This window comes from Bos indicus, chromosome 17 (assembly GCF_029378745.1).
Source record: "Bos indicus isolate NIAB-ARS_2022 breed Sahiwal x Tharparkar chromosome 17, NIAB-ARS_B.indTharparkar_mat_pri_1.0, whole genome shotgun sequence".
In the NCBI taxonomy this organism is placed as follows: Eukaryota; Metazoa; Chordata; class Mammalia; order Artiodactyla; family Bovidae; genus Bos; species Bos indicus.
In genome coordinates this window covers 62,056,382-62,072,650 of record NC_091776.1, presented here as the reverse complement: position 1 = coordinate 62,072,650, position 16,269 = coordinate 62,056,382, and the positions used below count along the sequence as shown (strand labels likewise).

The 16,269-nt window shown below is 54.3% G+C and overlaps 1 protein-coding gene across 5 annotated transcripts in view; it reads right to left on the bottom strand.

Moving 5' to 3' along the window:
- Nucleotides 1–1,032: 1,032 nt before the first annotated feature.
- The window catches only part of HECTD4 (HECT domain E3 ubiquitin protein ligase 4), a 170,542-nt gene continuing 155,305 nt past the window's right edge, over nucleotides 1,033–16,269 (bottom strand). For 4 of the 5 annotated variants that reach the window (XM_019977315.2, XM_070769661.1, XM_070769660.1 and 1 more), the window contains exons 63-76: nucleotides 14,968–15,191; nucleotides 14,729–14,880; nucleotides 13,240–13,346; nucleotides 12,458–12,581; nucleotides 10,764–10,954; nucleotides 9,530–9,676; nucleotides 9,266–9,385; nucleotides 8,437–8,592; nucleotides 6,725–6,828; nucleotides 6,392–6,613; nucleotides 5,121–5,287; nucleotides 4,687–4,882; nucleotides 3,906–4,128; nucleotides 1,033–3,337 (exon numbers count right to left, since the gene is read on the bottom strand). In XM_019977315.2, the coding sequence (XP_019832874.2) occupies nucleotides 3,201–3,337; nucleotides 3,906–4,128; nucleotides 4,687–4,882; nucleotides 5,121–5,287; nucleotides 6,392–6,613; nucleotides 6,725–6,828; nucleotides 8,437–8,592; nucleotides 9,266–9,385; nucleotides 9,530–9,676; nucleotides 10,764–10,954; nucleotides 12,458–12,581; nucleotides 13,240–13,346; nucleotides 14,729–14,880; nucleotides 14,968–15,191 (2,270 nt within the window). In that variant the 3' untranslated portion in view covers nucleotides 1,033–3,200. The remainder of the gene's footprint in view (nucleotides 3,338–3,905; nucleotides 4,129–4,686; nucleotides 4,883–5,120; nucleotides 5,288–6,391; nucleotides 6,614–6,724; nucleotides 6,829–8,436; nucleotides 8,593–9,265; nucleotides 9,386–9,529; nucleotides 9,677–10,763; nucleotides 10,955–12,457; nucleotides 12,582–13,239; nucleotides 13,347–14,728; nucleotides 14,881–14,967; nucleotides 15,192–16,269) is intronic. The other variant, XM_070769659.1, reaches the window with a different exon arrangement.

Below are 16,269 nucleotides of genomic sequence, written 5' to 3'. Positions count from 1 at the left end.
GAGTCTGAGTAAACTCTGGGAGTTGGTATTGGACAGGGAGGCCTGGCGTGCTGCAGTCCATGGGGTCGCAAAGAGTCAGACACGACTGAGCAACTGAATTGAACTGATCTGGCCAGCAGGAGAATCCTAGATGTGACAACGGAGGTGTCTTATTCTCTAGCTTTGTGTGTCTGATAGTCTTCTCTCTGCTGTGAGTGGTTGTTTTTTGCTGTTTCTAGCACCCTGAAGCAACAAACTGAAGAAAGGAAAGTTGCTTGTTCCTCGTCCAATAGGGTTCTTAATCTTTGTATAATAAATATGTAGGACGCAACCACTATGAGCATTTATTGAGTACAAAGAACGTGGAGTCAAGAGAATGAGAATTAAGTGGGTCTGTGGTCTCCTGAATGCAGACCAGAGGGCATGTATGTATATGTGCGAGAGTGTGTAGGGTGTGTGTGGTGTGGTGGGGAGTATGTGTGTGATGGACACGGAACAAGCAGGCAGAGCGTTGATCTTGGATGGTAGTTCTGAGCTAAGTCTTTCCCTCTTCCCTGCATTTTCCTTTGCACAAAGTAGTTCTAAATCCACTGCCGGTGCCCAAAGGAGGGCACGTGGTCTAAAGAGGGGCCAAGACTCTTCCAGTGCAACTGTCCACTTGAGGAAAACCTCACACCAGATGAGAGCTCCAGGACAAGCAGTGGGCAAGACCTGCAGGGTAGGTTTACCTTTGACCTTGGATTTCCATCCCTTCGATCAAACTTCCTATATGAAAACCAGAGAGACTTCCCTGATGGTCCACTGGTTAAGACTTCATCTTCCAATGCAGGAGGTGCAGGTTTCATCCCTGGTTGGAGAGCTAAGATCCCACATGCCAAAAACCAAAACATAGAAAAAATATTGTGACAAATTCAATAAAGACTTTATAAAAAAGTCCACATCAAAAACAAAAACAAAAAACCAACACAGACTTAAGGGGTCGAGTCTGGGAGCAATAGGTCATTTATAAGCATAATGGAGTTAAGAATCACACCAAGTGCAAAGAGACCATAATAGTTAGAAACACTTTTAATTTCTAGCCTCTTGGTGACCCTCAAGCATCAGAGCCATTCAAGGATGTTGGCCTTTGAATGTTCTCAGCAAGAGTAGATGACCACAGAACTCTTAAGGTAAATAAAAATTAGATGAAGGTTATTTATTGGTGTGACTTTTCCTGTCATGAGCTTCCTTTACACAGCAATGGTGTAAATAGCATCAAACTGAATGAAAAGTTTGTTAGATGCAACCATAAATAATTATAATAAATATACATCAAGTAACTTTACAGCACACATTTTTTAGGGCCAAGGTTTGGATCTGTCTGGACCTCAATGTGTTCTCTGGGAGAAGCAGTCATGTTAGCAGCAGATACCTTACTCACAGCTGTCATCTAGTCAAGAGATGGGCCAACAAAAGCTTCCTCTTGGGGAGGTAGCTGACAATTCAGAGTCCATTCAAGGGATGGGAAGGATTGGGGGGTGGGGGGACAAAGATTTAAAAATACAGGGAGGAAAAACCACTTTTAGTAAATCCAAAGGCTCTTTCATTATGCAGAAATGAAATAAGAGGATCCTTGTTGTCAGGACTATGTCCTGGTGAGACCCCCTAGTCAAGGGGGCTATGGCCCCCAGGAGGCAGTGGCCGACCATGTTCCTTCCAATCAGGGAAACTGCTGGCAGGCACCTCCAGACGTGACTGATCCTGCATCAAATGTAACTGATGCAACTGGAACAATTCATCCAGGTTTATCCTTTCCTTAGGTCAGGGAATCGTTTCTATAATGGTCCTTAATGCATTTCCTAAGAAGAACAGGGAGGCGGTAGATGCTAATGCCTTTAACTCTAAAATCCACACCTTTCCAACAGGCCAGGGCCACAGCCGAGAAAGGAAGAGCAAATCCTCTCTCTCACCAGCATTCACACTCTAAAGCCTTCTAGACAGCACTCACGCAGAACTTCCAATATTCACAATATTTTACAATAAATACAGTGATGTGATTTTGCATGAACTGGCAAGGTCCAAAAATGACAGGGTCCAACAGGATGGCGTATGCTGCTCTCGAACAAAGTACCACTGGACAAGAGACCTACTCGGGCACAGATGCACTGGGGCTGCAGCAGCTCAGCCCTGGTACACACTCACGTGGGGAAGGGGGGTGTGCAGGGCGGGCCTGGCCAGAGGGGCGGAAGGACCCTGGTATCTCCATCTGGACTTGAAGGTCTTAGTCACTGAAGTAGACCCCGAGTGGAGCAGAGCACCTCAGACAGCTCTTTTGAAAATGGGGTGTGGCCTTTCCGCTGCTCCTCACATCACAAACACCGTAGTGAGGAAGGGCCGTTTCTGAGGACAGAAGGGGTCGAGGTGGGGTAGGGGGGCAGGCCAGAGTCATGTGCTTTCATGTCCAGAGTCCCGGAAAAATGCCCCTACTTGAGCTCTGTCCCTTCAGCTCCCGGGCTCCTCTCAGCTCCTGAGCTGGGACGTACCTGGCCTGACTCTGTGGACTAAGGTCAGGAGGGATCCCTTCGGTCATCCGCTCCTCAGCGGGAGCCTGTCAGACTGGGCCCAGGAGAGTCGGAGAGCAGAAGGGTTGTCTGGGTGGGAAGGGAAGGGCAAACCACAGTGGGCTTTTCCTCAGAAAAACCCAGACCATAGACAAGAGTCTACACAAAACTCCCTATGTGTGTCTCCCATGTTTGGGTCACTGGCCCAACCATTTCAAGTTGGAAGGAGGCCTGCAGGAGCCATTTCCGGCAGAAATGCCAGCTTGAGGTGGAAGGCAGGGCTGGCCACAGACTTGCCTGTGGAGACATGAACAGGGTGCTCTGCAGGCTGAGAGCATCTCACTACCAGCTTCCTGCTGGGCGATTCTGTGACGTAGCATCAGAACCCGGTGGCCACGAAGGAAAATGTCCAGGAAGATCAAATGAGACATGAGCTGTCTGGGAACTAAACTATCCTACAAACATACCACAAACAGGTAGCAAAAGAACCAACCCATCACGAAACGTACAAATACATAAGGTTAAGTCTTCCAGGAGGCCCTGGAATGTGGACAAAAGTTTGGAAAAGCAAAATGTCGCCAACTCCTCACGCAGGGCCCCGGAGGGGTGTGCCTGCAGCAGCAGGCTTCCCAAGCCGGCAGAGCAGAGCCTCGGTGACAGCCTAACTTTGGCTCCCTCCCATCAGCCACTCAGAGGGTCTTCGCGGTAGTGAATGGCACAACGTAGTTTCTCCAGCATGATTTCCAGCGAGGAGTACTGGGGAAGCTTGATCATGAACATACAGGTCTCCACTCGGATGTAGCGAGAATCTGGGGAACCTACAGTAGAGACCAGCATTAGAGCGAGGACCCCAGGGGGCCTGGTGGGCCCTTCTGTCTCCAGGTTTGCCTCTCTGGGCAGCTCTTAAGACAACCCCAAGGCCCATTTATCCGGTGGGTGGCGGGTGGAGGGGTGGAGGGGGAGGGTCTGGGAGGCTGGGGTGGGGCAGGAGGAGATTCTGGGGGAGGAAAGAGCAGCACAGGCCACAGATGGCTGACTTGTGACAGGCAGGTCTGGCCAGCAAAGAGTTTTGTTTGGATTTTTCAAAAATTAAAAATTTTTTGCTGCATTTAAAAGTCAAAAGATGACATTTCTGGATTTTAAGCTTTTGAAAATCTCAAAGGATATGTCAACTTTGTCCCTGTACTGCCACTTGGCAAAAAGTCAGGTTTGGGAAGCACATGACCCCCCCACGCCCACCACCCCCGCACCTCTCATTTACATTTGGGGCGTGGTGTTCGGGGGTACCTGTCCATTGTCCTTCCCCCTTCATGCAGCACCTAGCAGCCCCAGCTCCAAACAGGGCCTAAGTGTCCCTGCTTGGAATGTGACAGGGAAGGCCAGTACCTGCTGTGCCATCTGGGGGGGCAATCTTCATGGGGTATGGGGGCACATGGGCCGTGTCAGGACCCCCGTCTTTGCAGGGGCAGGTGAACGGGATGCGCTCCTGGTTGCAGGCAAACTTGATGAACTTGCACAGCTCCTCCTGGGCAAACATCTCCAGTGCCCCCCAGAAGAACTCGATGTGCTGGTCGGTCTCCATCAGCCCCACCTGGTACATGGTGTGGGCCTGTGGAGAGAGGCCCCAGACGTGAGCAGGCCTGAGCCTCTGCTAATCTAGTCTCCCACCCAACCTCAGGGTGCCTCCAACTCCATGGCGCGGTGATGACCGCAGGACACAGGGAGATCACAGCTACGACAAGGACTGCAGAGGCAGTGGCAATGAGAGTCTACGTGACTCTGGCCTATCCGCTAGGCTCAGCAGCAAGGGTTCTACCTACGTTACCCCACTGACCCCACTGGGTGGGTCCTGCCGCTGCTCCTGTTAGAGGTGAGGTCACTTGGGCAAGGTCTCCCAGGTGGCATAGGTGAAAGCAGGCCACGCTGAGCAGTGGAGGGGCTTCGCCTCTGGTTGGTGGCTTAATTCACAGGCTCTGGAGGCAGGTGACCTGCCATTTCCTGGCTGGGTGACCCTGGGCAAGTGACCTCTCTCAGCTTTTGTTTACTCAGCAGTGAGACAGGGATGAGCACGGCTCCTCTCTTACGTAAGGGGTACAGAGCGCCAGGACACAGAGTACTGTACAGATGACAGGCCGCACGCGCCCGCCAACCTGGCCCGGCCACCAACCTTCAGGAACTCGAGGTTGATGTACGGGAGGCCGCAGGTGCGCAGCTCCATCTCCAGTGGGCTGAGCATGGTGAGCAGCTGCAGGGGGATGATGGCCCCAAGGCCCGCGCGCACGGCCGTCACACACTCCACGTTCTGTAGCTCACGCAGCCGCAGGCTCCGGATGGCGGCCGCATAGATGTCCTTGTTCTCCCACCTGGGGCATGGGCAAGGGATGACACTCAGGAGGCTGCTGGCGGCATTCCCTGGACCTCCCAGACCTGGCAGCTCAGGGAATTCCTCTCCTGCTCTGGGTGTCACCTGCCCCAGAGCCAGTGTTCCTGAATACAGTCCTTCCACTGAAGGTACTCCACCATCTTTCCCGGCGCCCCCTGTCCTGCCTCCTGTCTTCCCCCGGGAAAGCCGCCTGTCCCCATCCGAGGCCCTGCACTCACGCCACGGGGATGTGCCGGCCACGGCTGCACAGCTCCACCTCCTCGCCGGTCATGGTCAGGTAGGTGAACCGGCAGCAGGGCTTGTTGGGCCCCTCGGGGCTCTCAGTGGCCAGGTGCTGGGAGGCGATCTCAGCACACAGGGCCTCCAACTCCGTCTCGTCGTTGATCTGGAGGGAGGGCACGGCAGAGCGGGGCTGACCACTGCCCTGCTCCCCAGATCCCCAGTGATAGAACCTCATCCCCATTTGGGGACAAACATCAGGTATTTTGGGTGGGGCTACCCTGGCCACCATGAACAGGTAGGTGGCACTGGCCTGGACTGTCAGCCATGCCCTCGGTTCAGGGTTGGGCACTGACCAAGGCCTGGCTAACAAGACCAAATTCCAGCCTCCCTCTTTCACTGGTGCAGGCAGGGCTGAAGGAGGGTGAGCCTTGTACTGCTGGGGCATCCTGGGACGAGTCATTGATGATGTTATTGGAGCACCTGGATTCAGCTCTGTCTGAAGCCCAATCTATATCTATACTTTCAGTTTTAAGGTCAAATCATTTTTTTAAAAAGTTTTCCTAAGCTGCTTTGAGCTGGGGTTTCCTGTCACTTGTCACCAGAGAACCCTGACTTAATCCCACATGTGGAAGGTACACGGGCCACCCTCCACCATGCGGCACACTGAAGTGCATGCAGGGCCACCCGGAGGAGAACAGCCTGTGGCTCTGGGGTGGTGAAGGCTGAGGGCACCCCAAAGTAGGTTCGTCTGCCTTCCCTGCCAACCCTGGGGTGGTTCTGTCTCCTGGCACCCTCTGGGGCCTTGCCCATGCCCTCTAGACAGAAGACTTGGCTGGACTGTCTGCCTGGACACCGTCTTACATCCCTTGCCTGCCTCAGGCTCTTGGCGCCACCCACGGCTCTGGGAGGGCCTCTCAGAGCAGCGCCTGGCAGTGACTCATAACCCCCAGCCCCTGGGGGATGTCCTGCTTCGAACCTTTAAGCAACTCATTGTGGGCCACTTTCTGCTGAGGAGTCAGCTGCCATCCCAGCCCTTGGCTTTGTGGCTCCCGTGTACTGGCTGCCCTCAAGTGGCAGCTAAGGGGACTACAGAGAGCCTGGCAGCAAGGACCTGCCCCCCACCGCGCCAGGGACCTCAATCTGTGCCGGGGGTGGGGGTGGGGGTGGGGGGGGTGCATCAGCTGACGCCTCTTCCAGCAGACACAGGGCAGGGGCACTGCTCCAGAGCCCCGTGGCCCCCCAGGAAAATAATGCGCTTTTCACTTACACTCTCAAATTTCTTGACGTAATTGTAGGTGAGTACGTCTGCTTCCTGCAGGTCTTGGTCAGGGTCCAGGGGCTCGCCCACCAGTGTCTTCCAGAAGGAGGGCAGGAGGTCCAGGGGGAGGGGGACATCTGCTCGGATGGCGATCCCTAGCAACTGGCCCAGGAAGTGCAGCAGCTGCTCCTCCCCATAGGTGATGGGGCTGGGGGTCAGGATGTACTTGCCCTGGAAGCCGAGGCAGGGGCGAGGGATGGACCACGGGGTCTTGTGGAAGGCGCAGAGCTGAGCCCCCGCCCCTCAGGGAGCTGCCCGCGGGGCTCAGGCCCCACGTCTCACCTTGTTCTTGTTGACGGCGGAGCTGGGGCACAGCAGGAGGAGGGAGAGCGAGGAGCTCTGCAGCTCTCTGCACACCTGCCACAGGAAGTGGCGGAAGGAGCCACCTGCAGAACAGAAGGGAACCTCTCAGACGCCCTGCCCGCAGGCCCTGGCCCCACTGGGACACCCTGACCCCACTGGGACATCAGCCACTCTGCCCACCTGCAATGGGGCTTCGCTGAGTGGAAAGAACCCGCCCAAGGGCTGAAGGACCTAGGTTCAAACCTGAGGGGCCACTAACTGGCTGGCGGCTCCCAGGGAACCGCATCACTGCTGAGGCCAGCCTCCGCCTCTCCACCTGGCAGATGGGGGCCATCACTACACCCACCTCCCAGGCTAGTTCTGGGGTGTCCACAAGATCAAAGTCAGATCCTTCATGGGTCAGCTGTCATGGCTGCAAGCTGACACTGATATGAGGTCTTGGAGGACCTGTGTCTGTCCCCTGAGCTGGGGCAACAGCAGGGCCTCCGGCTTCCTCAGCATGGCCTCCCACTGAGCCCAGGGCTTGGCATGTTCAGTGAGAACACAGATAAACGGACGGACATACAGATACAGTGTGATGAGCAACGGGCAGTAAGCAGCTCCTTTCCTGCTGCCAATTTCAAACGTGCCCCTGGGTGTCTCACAGAACTCCTGTCTGTGGCCGCTCTCCTGCACCCTCCCCTGGGAAGCCCCTGTCAGTGCCCTCGGGTCTGGACGTTCTAGGAGAGCTGTGTGTACGGAGGACTTGCTTGGGGACAGATGTCAAGGCCTGGCCCTTATAGCTTCCATGGAGAAGCAGGAGACTCCTGCCTGCTGAAGCTGCCAAGGGCTGGGACAGAATCGGACAGGCCTGGGTTTGAACCCCAGTGAGCCTGCTGACTTTGGGGAAGCCCCATGTTCCCCATCTTTAAAGCAGGGCAGTGTTGGCATCAGGAGGAGTATAAGCTGTTGAGCCTGGGCCTGGCTTGTTCTCTCAGTGAAAAGTGCTGTCCTCAGACAGCCTCCGAGTAAGGTGTACCCAGGGGAGGCCACGGCGCCGGCCGGAGGGAAGGCTGCTGCAGGAATGTGTCCCATGATCAGGGCAGGCATGGGAGATGGAGCCGCTGAACAGCTTTCCTGCCCAGGGTGCCCAGTGAAAGAACTTTATTCTCCCACCCAGTGTGGGAGGCATTTTTAGAATGTCTGAGCTTAACTGAGGACCACGAGGGAGCACTTTCTGAGTGGCTGTCCCTCATCCCTGCAGCGTGAAACGGCAGAAGGTGCCATTTTGATCGAGGGTTCCCCAGACCCCTGTCTCTTATGCGGCACATACAACCCCTCAGTCAAGGGCTCTTCCTGGAAAATAAGTCCAGTCCACACTGAGGGCATCTCTCCTGACCCCCTCTGCCAAAGACATACCCCTAACACTGATCAGAAGCCGCGTCCCTGAGCCTGCATGGCTCAAGGCTGAAGTCCCAGACTAGCAGTGGCACCACTCCCCAGAGGACAGGGGCCAGTCCAGGGGGGCTGGGTTTGGAGAACCTGGGACCACTGGTCACTCGAGGGCAGTCCTGGCTTCTCTGTAGAGCAGGGTAATGAGTATGTGGCTTCCCTCTGCTAATGGGGAAGATACCGGCTGTTTAACAGTAACCCCAGGAATTTCACACTCTACACATGGCCTCCAACCTGAACTGGCTGGGGACTCCACTTACTGGTGCCATGGACCTCCTCTCCCGTGAAGCGGATGTTGAAGGCATAGGTAGGGTCACCGCCACTCGCCAGTTTGACGCAAAGCTGGGAGGAGGGCACTGAGGCCAGCTGCCTGGCTGCCTGGCAGAAGTAGGAGTTCTCAGAGGCTCTGATCTCCCCTGGAACGAGAGAGAGGAGGTGCTGAAACCTCTCAGCGCCAAACACCTCCCGCCTCCCAGGACAGGAAAGCCTCCTGGCCAGGCCCTGCCTACTGCTCCCACGCCCCCACCCCTGGAGCAGCCCCTGCCTGCCCTCGACTCCTGGAACATCTTTAGTCATCACGTCTCCATCATGGTGGGGTCCTCTCAAGGAGCCCACGGCCCTGTTCTCCACATGGTCAGCCCCTCCCATCCTGCCACGTGTCCCGGGGATACACCCAGGCTCCTCTCACTCCCTGGCTCATGCCCCTCCTGACATCTCTCTGGTCATGTGCTGTAAGGGAGACTCCTACCTGCCTCCCCAACATCCAGCCTCCCCTCTGCTTTGGTGCCTAAGCCCGGAATTTGGCAGGTCCATGGCCAGAGCAAAGCCCACCTTTCCCACCATCCCCTGAACGGAGGCACGGCCTGTGCTGCTGACACACCTCCTCCTACCCCCGAGAACAGTGAGCTCTGGACAGACTAGACGGAAAGCCACAGGCTGGGATTAGAGCAGGGTGGCAGGAGCACCCCCACCCATGAGGGACTGTCAAAGCAGTTCCCACATCCTCTTCCAGAGGCTTCTTTCACGTATGAGAAACCAACTAGCCAGGTGCTGCTGCCTGCATCTTCTGGTTTGCGTGGCTCATCTCACCTCCCACGATCTCCAGCGGGTCCAGAGTGATTTCTGGTGCTGCATGGTCAGCCGTCCTCTGCACCGTGGCATTTAGCACCCGATTCATGACGGTCACCTTTGTGTCATAAAAGATCAGCCCTGGAGGGAGGAAGGTGGGAGAGAGGCTGGGACAGGGTGGGCGGCTTCCTCCACCCCAGTCACTCCGAGGCTGTCCCCTTTGCATCGTGCAGTCTCTTCTTGGGGGGTGAGGGGGGGACAAGCTGCTGGCGGCCAGGCACTGACCTTTGGCCTCCTTGAGCAGGGCGGCGATGCTGTGCGTGTACATGGGAGTCTGGCGCAGCTCAACCAGCGGCAGGAAGAAGGTCTCGAGCGTGGTGTTGAGGGACTGCAGCAGAGCGAAGCGCAGGCGCAGGCTCTCGATGGGCACGTCTGCAGGGCACAGTGGGCAGGGGTGATCAGGCGGGGGCTCGGTCTGGCAAGCCTCGACTCTCCGTCTATCTGTGAATCCCTTGAGGGGCCTGGTCGCACGTCCTTGAGGGGTAGGAGGCTGCCGGTGAGGGAGTGAGACCAGGCGGAAGCAAAGGGCGAAGGCTGGGTTCTCAAGGAACCCATGGGTCCCCTTGGCCAACTCTGGGGCTGTGCCAGGGCTGTATGCTATACTGTTTTTAACTTTTAATTTTCAAATAATTATAGGCTTAAAGGAAGTGGCCAAAAAAAAAATGTGGAGTCCTATGCACCTTTCACCTAGCTCCCCTCAGTATGACATCACACATCAAAACCTGAAACCGAGATGTGGGCACACTGACTTGTACTTGTCTGCCCTCACGTGCGTCCCCTCTCTGACCGCGAGACTGATGTCGGGCCAGCTTCTTGCTCATGTTCACTGTTGCAGTGCCCACAAGAGAGCGAGGGCTCGGACGTGTGGCTGATGAGAGTGAGCGGGCTGAGGGGCCTGAGGAGCAGCACATGGGCACCAAAAGCCTCAAAGCCAGCCCGGACCTCCTGTGTCATGACAGGGCACCCTCTCCAGGGATGGATTTCTGGAGAGTGTCCGTTTTTGTGTGTGTATTATTTTTCTGTGCATTCCTAGTTTTGATAAAAAAATGCTGTTGTCCTGTCATTAAGGATTGTGCCTCCAACACAGGCTACCAGATGGTCTCTTACCCCCAACACCAGGCTGGCATCCAAGGTGGCCTCTAGGCAGGAGGGGGCCTGGGTGTGATGGCAGGGGTCTCGCCTCCCAGCCACCGTACTCCTGGGTCTGCTCCTTGGCGTGGTTAAGAGGAGCAAGTAGTAAGTCCTCAAAAACTTTAATTTGGCCACAGTCACAGCCTCCTGTCCTTCTCTCTCTCTTTCCTTACCCACTTGGTTCACAGCAAGTGTTTCTAAGGATTTGTTTAATGGATGTGTAAAGGGCTTTGAGTCCTTCTCACACCCCCTGTGCCATCGTGGGTGAGGCCCCCACAGGGCAGCCCAGGCAGTGGTCCCTGACTGGCATCCCCCTGGACCCACATACTCAAGAGACAGGCCACTCTGGGGTCAGCAGCGTCTGCAGGGTCCAGATACACCTCGTGGGGATGCAGACGCGCGGGCGTGATGGCCAGGTGGCGGCACAGCCGGTTGATGTACTGCACGAGCGCCACATCCATCTCCAGGGTCCACTTCCTGGAGGCCTTGTGCGCATGCCGGACGTCGATGCAGGCACACCTGGGGGCAGGGATAGGCAAGGTAGGGCAGGGATAGGCCACCGGGGGACGCTGGGTTCCTCCGCAGTCATGTCCCAGCTCCTGTTTATAAGACAGCCTTGCCTTCCAGGTGTTTCTTGGTGTTCAGCCAAGTGCTGACTGTAGATGGAGGGACTGCTCCTCTTGAGCAGAAAGTGTTCTTCAGAAGCAGGCAGGGGGTGGGGTGCGGGGAGGGCAGTATGCATCCCCATGTGCCTCCCTCATGTCCCTGGACTACACAGTCCGAGGGTTAAAGATATGAGTGGAGTCCTTGGGTGAAATCTAGGCTACAAAGCACACCTACTTCCTGGGGCTCAGTTTCTCCCATCTATAAAATGGAGCTGGTGATGGCATGACCTGTGCCATCAGGAGGACTGAGAGGACGCCCGTAATGCACATGACACGGTGCCCAGCACCTCCCGAGGGCGGTGCCAGTCACAGGTGTCCTTTACCCTGTGACTCCACCCCAGGTCCACTTACGCAGCTCCTTGAACAGGCAGGCAAAGGTGTGTGTGTGAGGGCTGCCTCGCTACAGCTGCGTAAGATGTAAATTACAGTTTCTAAAACCAACCAGAGAACTCGGCCCTGCCACCGTGAGCCAAGGCCCATCTGGGCATCGACTCTGAGCCTTCAATGAAGGTACAAAGCGCTGGTGCCAAGCAGTAAACAGTTTCTCAATTGTTTGGAAAATGGGGCTTTAAAAAAGCATGCTTCTTGCAGCCATTCCTTCTCTGAGGTCCAGAGACTCTTGCTGTGGGTCAGGGTGTGTAGGCCTGTGTGGTGGAGCCAGAGGGAGAGGGCGGGCAGATTTCTTCCGGTTTGCAAACATCTTGCCTGTTTGGGATTCTCTTACAGAAAGGGGAAACCATATTTAGTTTGACCCTGGAGCCTTGGTGAATAGTGACCCTGCTGTGTTCCCGCCTGGGAGGGAGAGGCAGGAGACGAAGTGTGATGCCAGACAAAAAAAGACTCTTTGGAATAAGTCATCCCTGTAAAGGACTGACCTGTCCCCTCCCACCAGTTCATATGTTGGAGCCCTAACCCCTGCAATGTGACTGTGCTGAGACAGAGCCTTTAACAAGGAGATGAAGTTAAACAAGGTCACAGGGTGGCCCTAATCTGACAGGACTGTGATCCTCACAAGAGGGACAGACACCAGGGATGCAGGCACAGAGGCAAGGCCACATGAGCACACAGTATGCAGGTGGCCGTCTGCAAGCCAAGGAGAGCCCTCCGGAGAAACTACCCCTGCAGACACCTTCATCTTGGACTTCTGGCCTCCAGACTGTGAGATACTGGATTTCTGTTGTTTAGAGCACTGTTTCAGATGGGTGAGAAAACCCACTTAAGCAAAATTAGAAACTAACTCAATAGGCATTAAAAACAAGCCAGACAGAATGGCTTCCCAGGAAGTCATCTCTTGGGAAGTGTCTAGTGGCTGAGGACAAGTTTTCACAAGGAACTGACCGGGCTGACGGCCTCTTACCTCTCAAAATGAAGATCGTAGCCACAGGATAAAATCGCTCTCCAGACGCTGCGGATGTCTTGCTTGGCTCGGTCGATCACAAACTTGTGAAATCCTTCTAAGGTCAGGTACTTCTCCTCTGGGACTGACAAAAGAGTGTTCACAGAGTTAGGAATCTGGTGAGAAGTGCGGGCCCCACAGGATGCTCTCAGTGCACCCTCTATTTCAGGACCCAATTCATCTAACTCCTCTGTCTCCCGCCGTCACTCCAGGGTCTCTTAGCAAACCGTTTCCACCTGCTGCTCAAGGACATGCATAACCCCTCAACCTAACAGGTGGTCACCAAGTGGTGGGGCGCTTCCCCTCCAGTCCCATCTTCCTGTATCTCAAACATTCCTGACTAAGCAATTTTTAACAATAACAGCTTTCTCCAACTCTGCTTGGACCTTTAGGAAGATGAAGCTCTAATGCTCAGGTTAAGTGCCCTCTGGGAAAAAATTTCTGAGCAGATTGCCAATCTTTACTTTCAGTCATGATCATCAGTTTTCTTGGGGATATGGTGTTTCTGGAGCTACTAATCTGACCTCCACAAGTTCAGGTCAGCAGAGACGGAGGCCTGGAGAAGTAACTTGAGTCGGCCAAGGATGTGGTCTGTGTCATGAGCAGGGCTGCCCTGCCTAAGCTAAAATGCGAGGGAGCCAGGCAGGAAGGGAAAGGCACAGAGACTGGTTTCCAGGCTGGGCTGCCCCTGACCAGGGTGGCAGCAGCCCCAAGCCTGTATCAGACTCCAAGTGCTTATTTACCGTCTTGTTTCTTGGTGGGTGACTTTTCAGGGTCCTTTTCATCTGGCTTGCTCTTTTCAGGTGACTTGGGCTTCACGGTGGGCTTCTTCTCACTCAAGGCAGTCCTGCTGTAGATCAAAGCACTGGAGTCGGGATTCCTCACGCTCACGCTCACGCCCACACCCTCTCCCGGCAAGGGGAATGCAGAGCCTCACCAGGCAATGGCTCCTCCTCCCCCAGCTACGGCTGATGGTTCAGGGGAGGCTGGGGTCTAGACCAGCTCTGTTCTGATCAAGACAAGCTTCCTGAGCAAATTATGGGGACAAATGGACACTTTAAAATGTGGACAATCTTGAGGTGACACTTTCCAAATGTTCTTTCTGCATACTTCAGAGCTGCACTGTCCAAGACGGAGTTGCTGGCCACATGTAACTACTGAAGTTTAAACTGATTACAGTGACAAGTCCAGTTCCTCGGTGGCGCCTGCTCAAGTGAAGTGCTCAGAAGCCAAATGCGGCTAGGGGCTATTGTGCTGAATTGAATAGCACAGACAAACAGCACATTTCCATAGTCACAGAAAGGTCTATGGGACAGTACTGATTCAAACGCACCATTTGTGTATAAGTAATTAATGGACACTCTTTTCTCTGATGATTTAAAGGATTCCTCTAGAGACTCCTGCTAAGTAAAACTTTACTATCTGAATTTTAACCTGGGAGCCATAAACTTGTATCTAAAGAAGATTCTATCAGGTAAGTGTACAGATCCACACATGGAATATTATACAGCTACCTTAAAAAGAAATGGGGGGGGGTCTTTTTGCGCTGATATGGAATCATCTCCAAGATCAGCAATAAACAGAAAGAACAAGGTACAGCCTTTCTGTACAGTTGCCGACATCTGGGTATGCTTACACTTGCTTGTGTATGCCTACACTCGCTTGTGTATGCCTACACTTGCTTGTGTACACCCAGAAGGGTTTTGGGAGGCTACGTATGGGGCACTGCAGCCTCAGGGAGGGGGCCAAGGATGGAGAGGAAGAGGAGTGGCTTTGATACTTTTGAATATTGCACTATTTAAAATGTACCAAAATAATACATATGCACAAATAAAACCTTTTGCATTTGAATGTTACAAGCAGTGGCTATCTGGGGGTACTTCAGTATTTTCCAGTATGCATGGGAGCATTTTACAGTCTTTCTACAATAACCATGCACTATATGTGTTGGTAAAAGAATTCAGACTTTTACAGAATTCTGTACATTTTAGACATTTAATTAATTCAGACTGGTCTGCTTTCCAGCCTGCATGGTCCAGATTTTACTATCCTTGTGCATCAAAAGAAACGTTCTCTTCTAATTGATGAAGGTGAGGGCAGAAAGGCCCCCAGCAGTAGAGCAGAGTCAGACTGTCTGGCTTCCCTGAGGTGCCCACAGCCTCCCAGGAAGCCTGCTGGCAGGTGGCCCGCGTCCTCCCACCAGTCTGGCTCCTGTGCTCCTTCGCCGCCCACCTGACGCTGTTGAGCACTGCCTTGTCCTTGGTGGGCGGCTTGGTGATGGGCCGCTTGGTGCTCACCACCTTCCCGGGGTGCTGCTCCTTCCCCGCCTTGCTGTACTTGCTCTTGTCAAACTTGGGCTTCGGCACACCGTACTTCCTCAGGATCTGGGGCGACCAAAGAGAGAGGGCCTCAGGCTGAGCCCAGGGCATGCCTGAGGCCCAGCACAGGAGTGGCGGGGACAGGGTGGCTACCTGGGTGAGCTGGTCCTCTAGCACCTTTTTGGGGGGCCGGACATTGGTGAAGAAAAGGTGGAGGAGGTTGCCCGGTGTCTGGGAGTTGATCTGCTCTTTGCTAAGATAAATGTCCGACACTTTGATGGGCTTTGCTGGCGTCAGGCTCAGCATCTGCTCCGAGTGGGCACAGCTCTTAAATATCTCCGTCAGCACCTCTCTGGCCCCAGGCACCAGCTTCTCACCTGTCACAGGATGGAGGGAGGGCAAACGATTCTGCCATGAACACACTATGTCAGGACAAGCCCTGCAGCACCTGATTTATTTTTCATCAGCAATTTATTTGGGAAGTGGATATCGGGAGGTTAGTGGTGATGAGGAGCTGTCCACCGAGACCTGGTGTCCCCGCTCTGTTAGCACACCTCAGTGACATGCCCAGCCTTCTCTGCCACGAGGTGTGGCCCTGGGACACGGGCCCGTCCTGGACCACCCTGCTGTCTTCGGTGTCTGTCCCCGCTGCTGGCTGCGTGGAGATGACAAGCACCCTGGATGGAGGACCTCAGGGCTTACGCTGGACTCTTACATGTGTTAAGAAATAAAACTTCTACTAGGTCTGAGTCACTGCACTCTGGGGTCTCTTCATTATGGAGGTTGAACCTCCCTTAACTTCAAGAATGTATCTATAACAGACAGACCCCAGGGAGCGAGAGGATGTAGAGGCTGCAGGAATTTTCAGTGCAAAGTAGTCAATACAGTTGTTCAATAGTTATTGTTACAGGATACATTTCAAACCTGGCACAATCAGCAGGTGGAAAAGAAAGTTCTCTCAGATACAAGAGGGACTTCCCTGGTGGTCCGATGGTTCAGACTCTGATCTTCCAATGCAGGGGGCCTGGGTTCGATTCCCGGTCAGGGAACTAGATCTCACATGCTACAAGAGTTTGCATATCAAAACTAAAGATCTTGCCTGTTGCAACTAAGACCTGGTGCAGCCAAATGAATACTTTAAAAAAAAAGAGAGTTCTCTCAGAAACAAGAAAACTGTCTATGAGTATGAGAAAAAAAGACTTAGTTTTTTGGTCCCCAAACTTATTTTTTTGGTCTTCCTGAAGATGCTCTTACCTTTCCTAAGGGGCTAGTCAGGATCTACCCACGCGTTCCTCGTGGCCAAGGGTCCCCCCTATCTCGGGGCGGGACTGACCGGTCTCCTAATCCCCTCTCTTTGGCGTGTGGTCTGGGCCACATCCAGTTCACGGGGACGGGGCTGCGAGAACGAGAGCACAAAGGCTCCCTGGGCATCTGGGCTGAGGGTGAGGACATGGC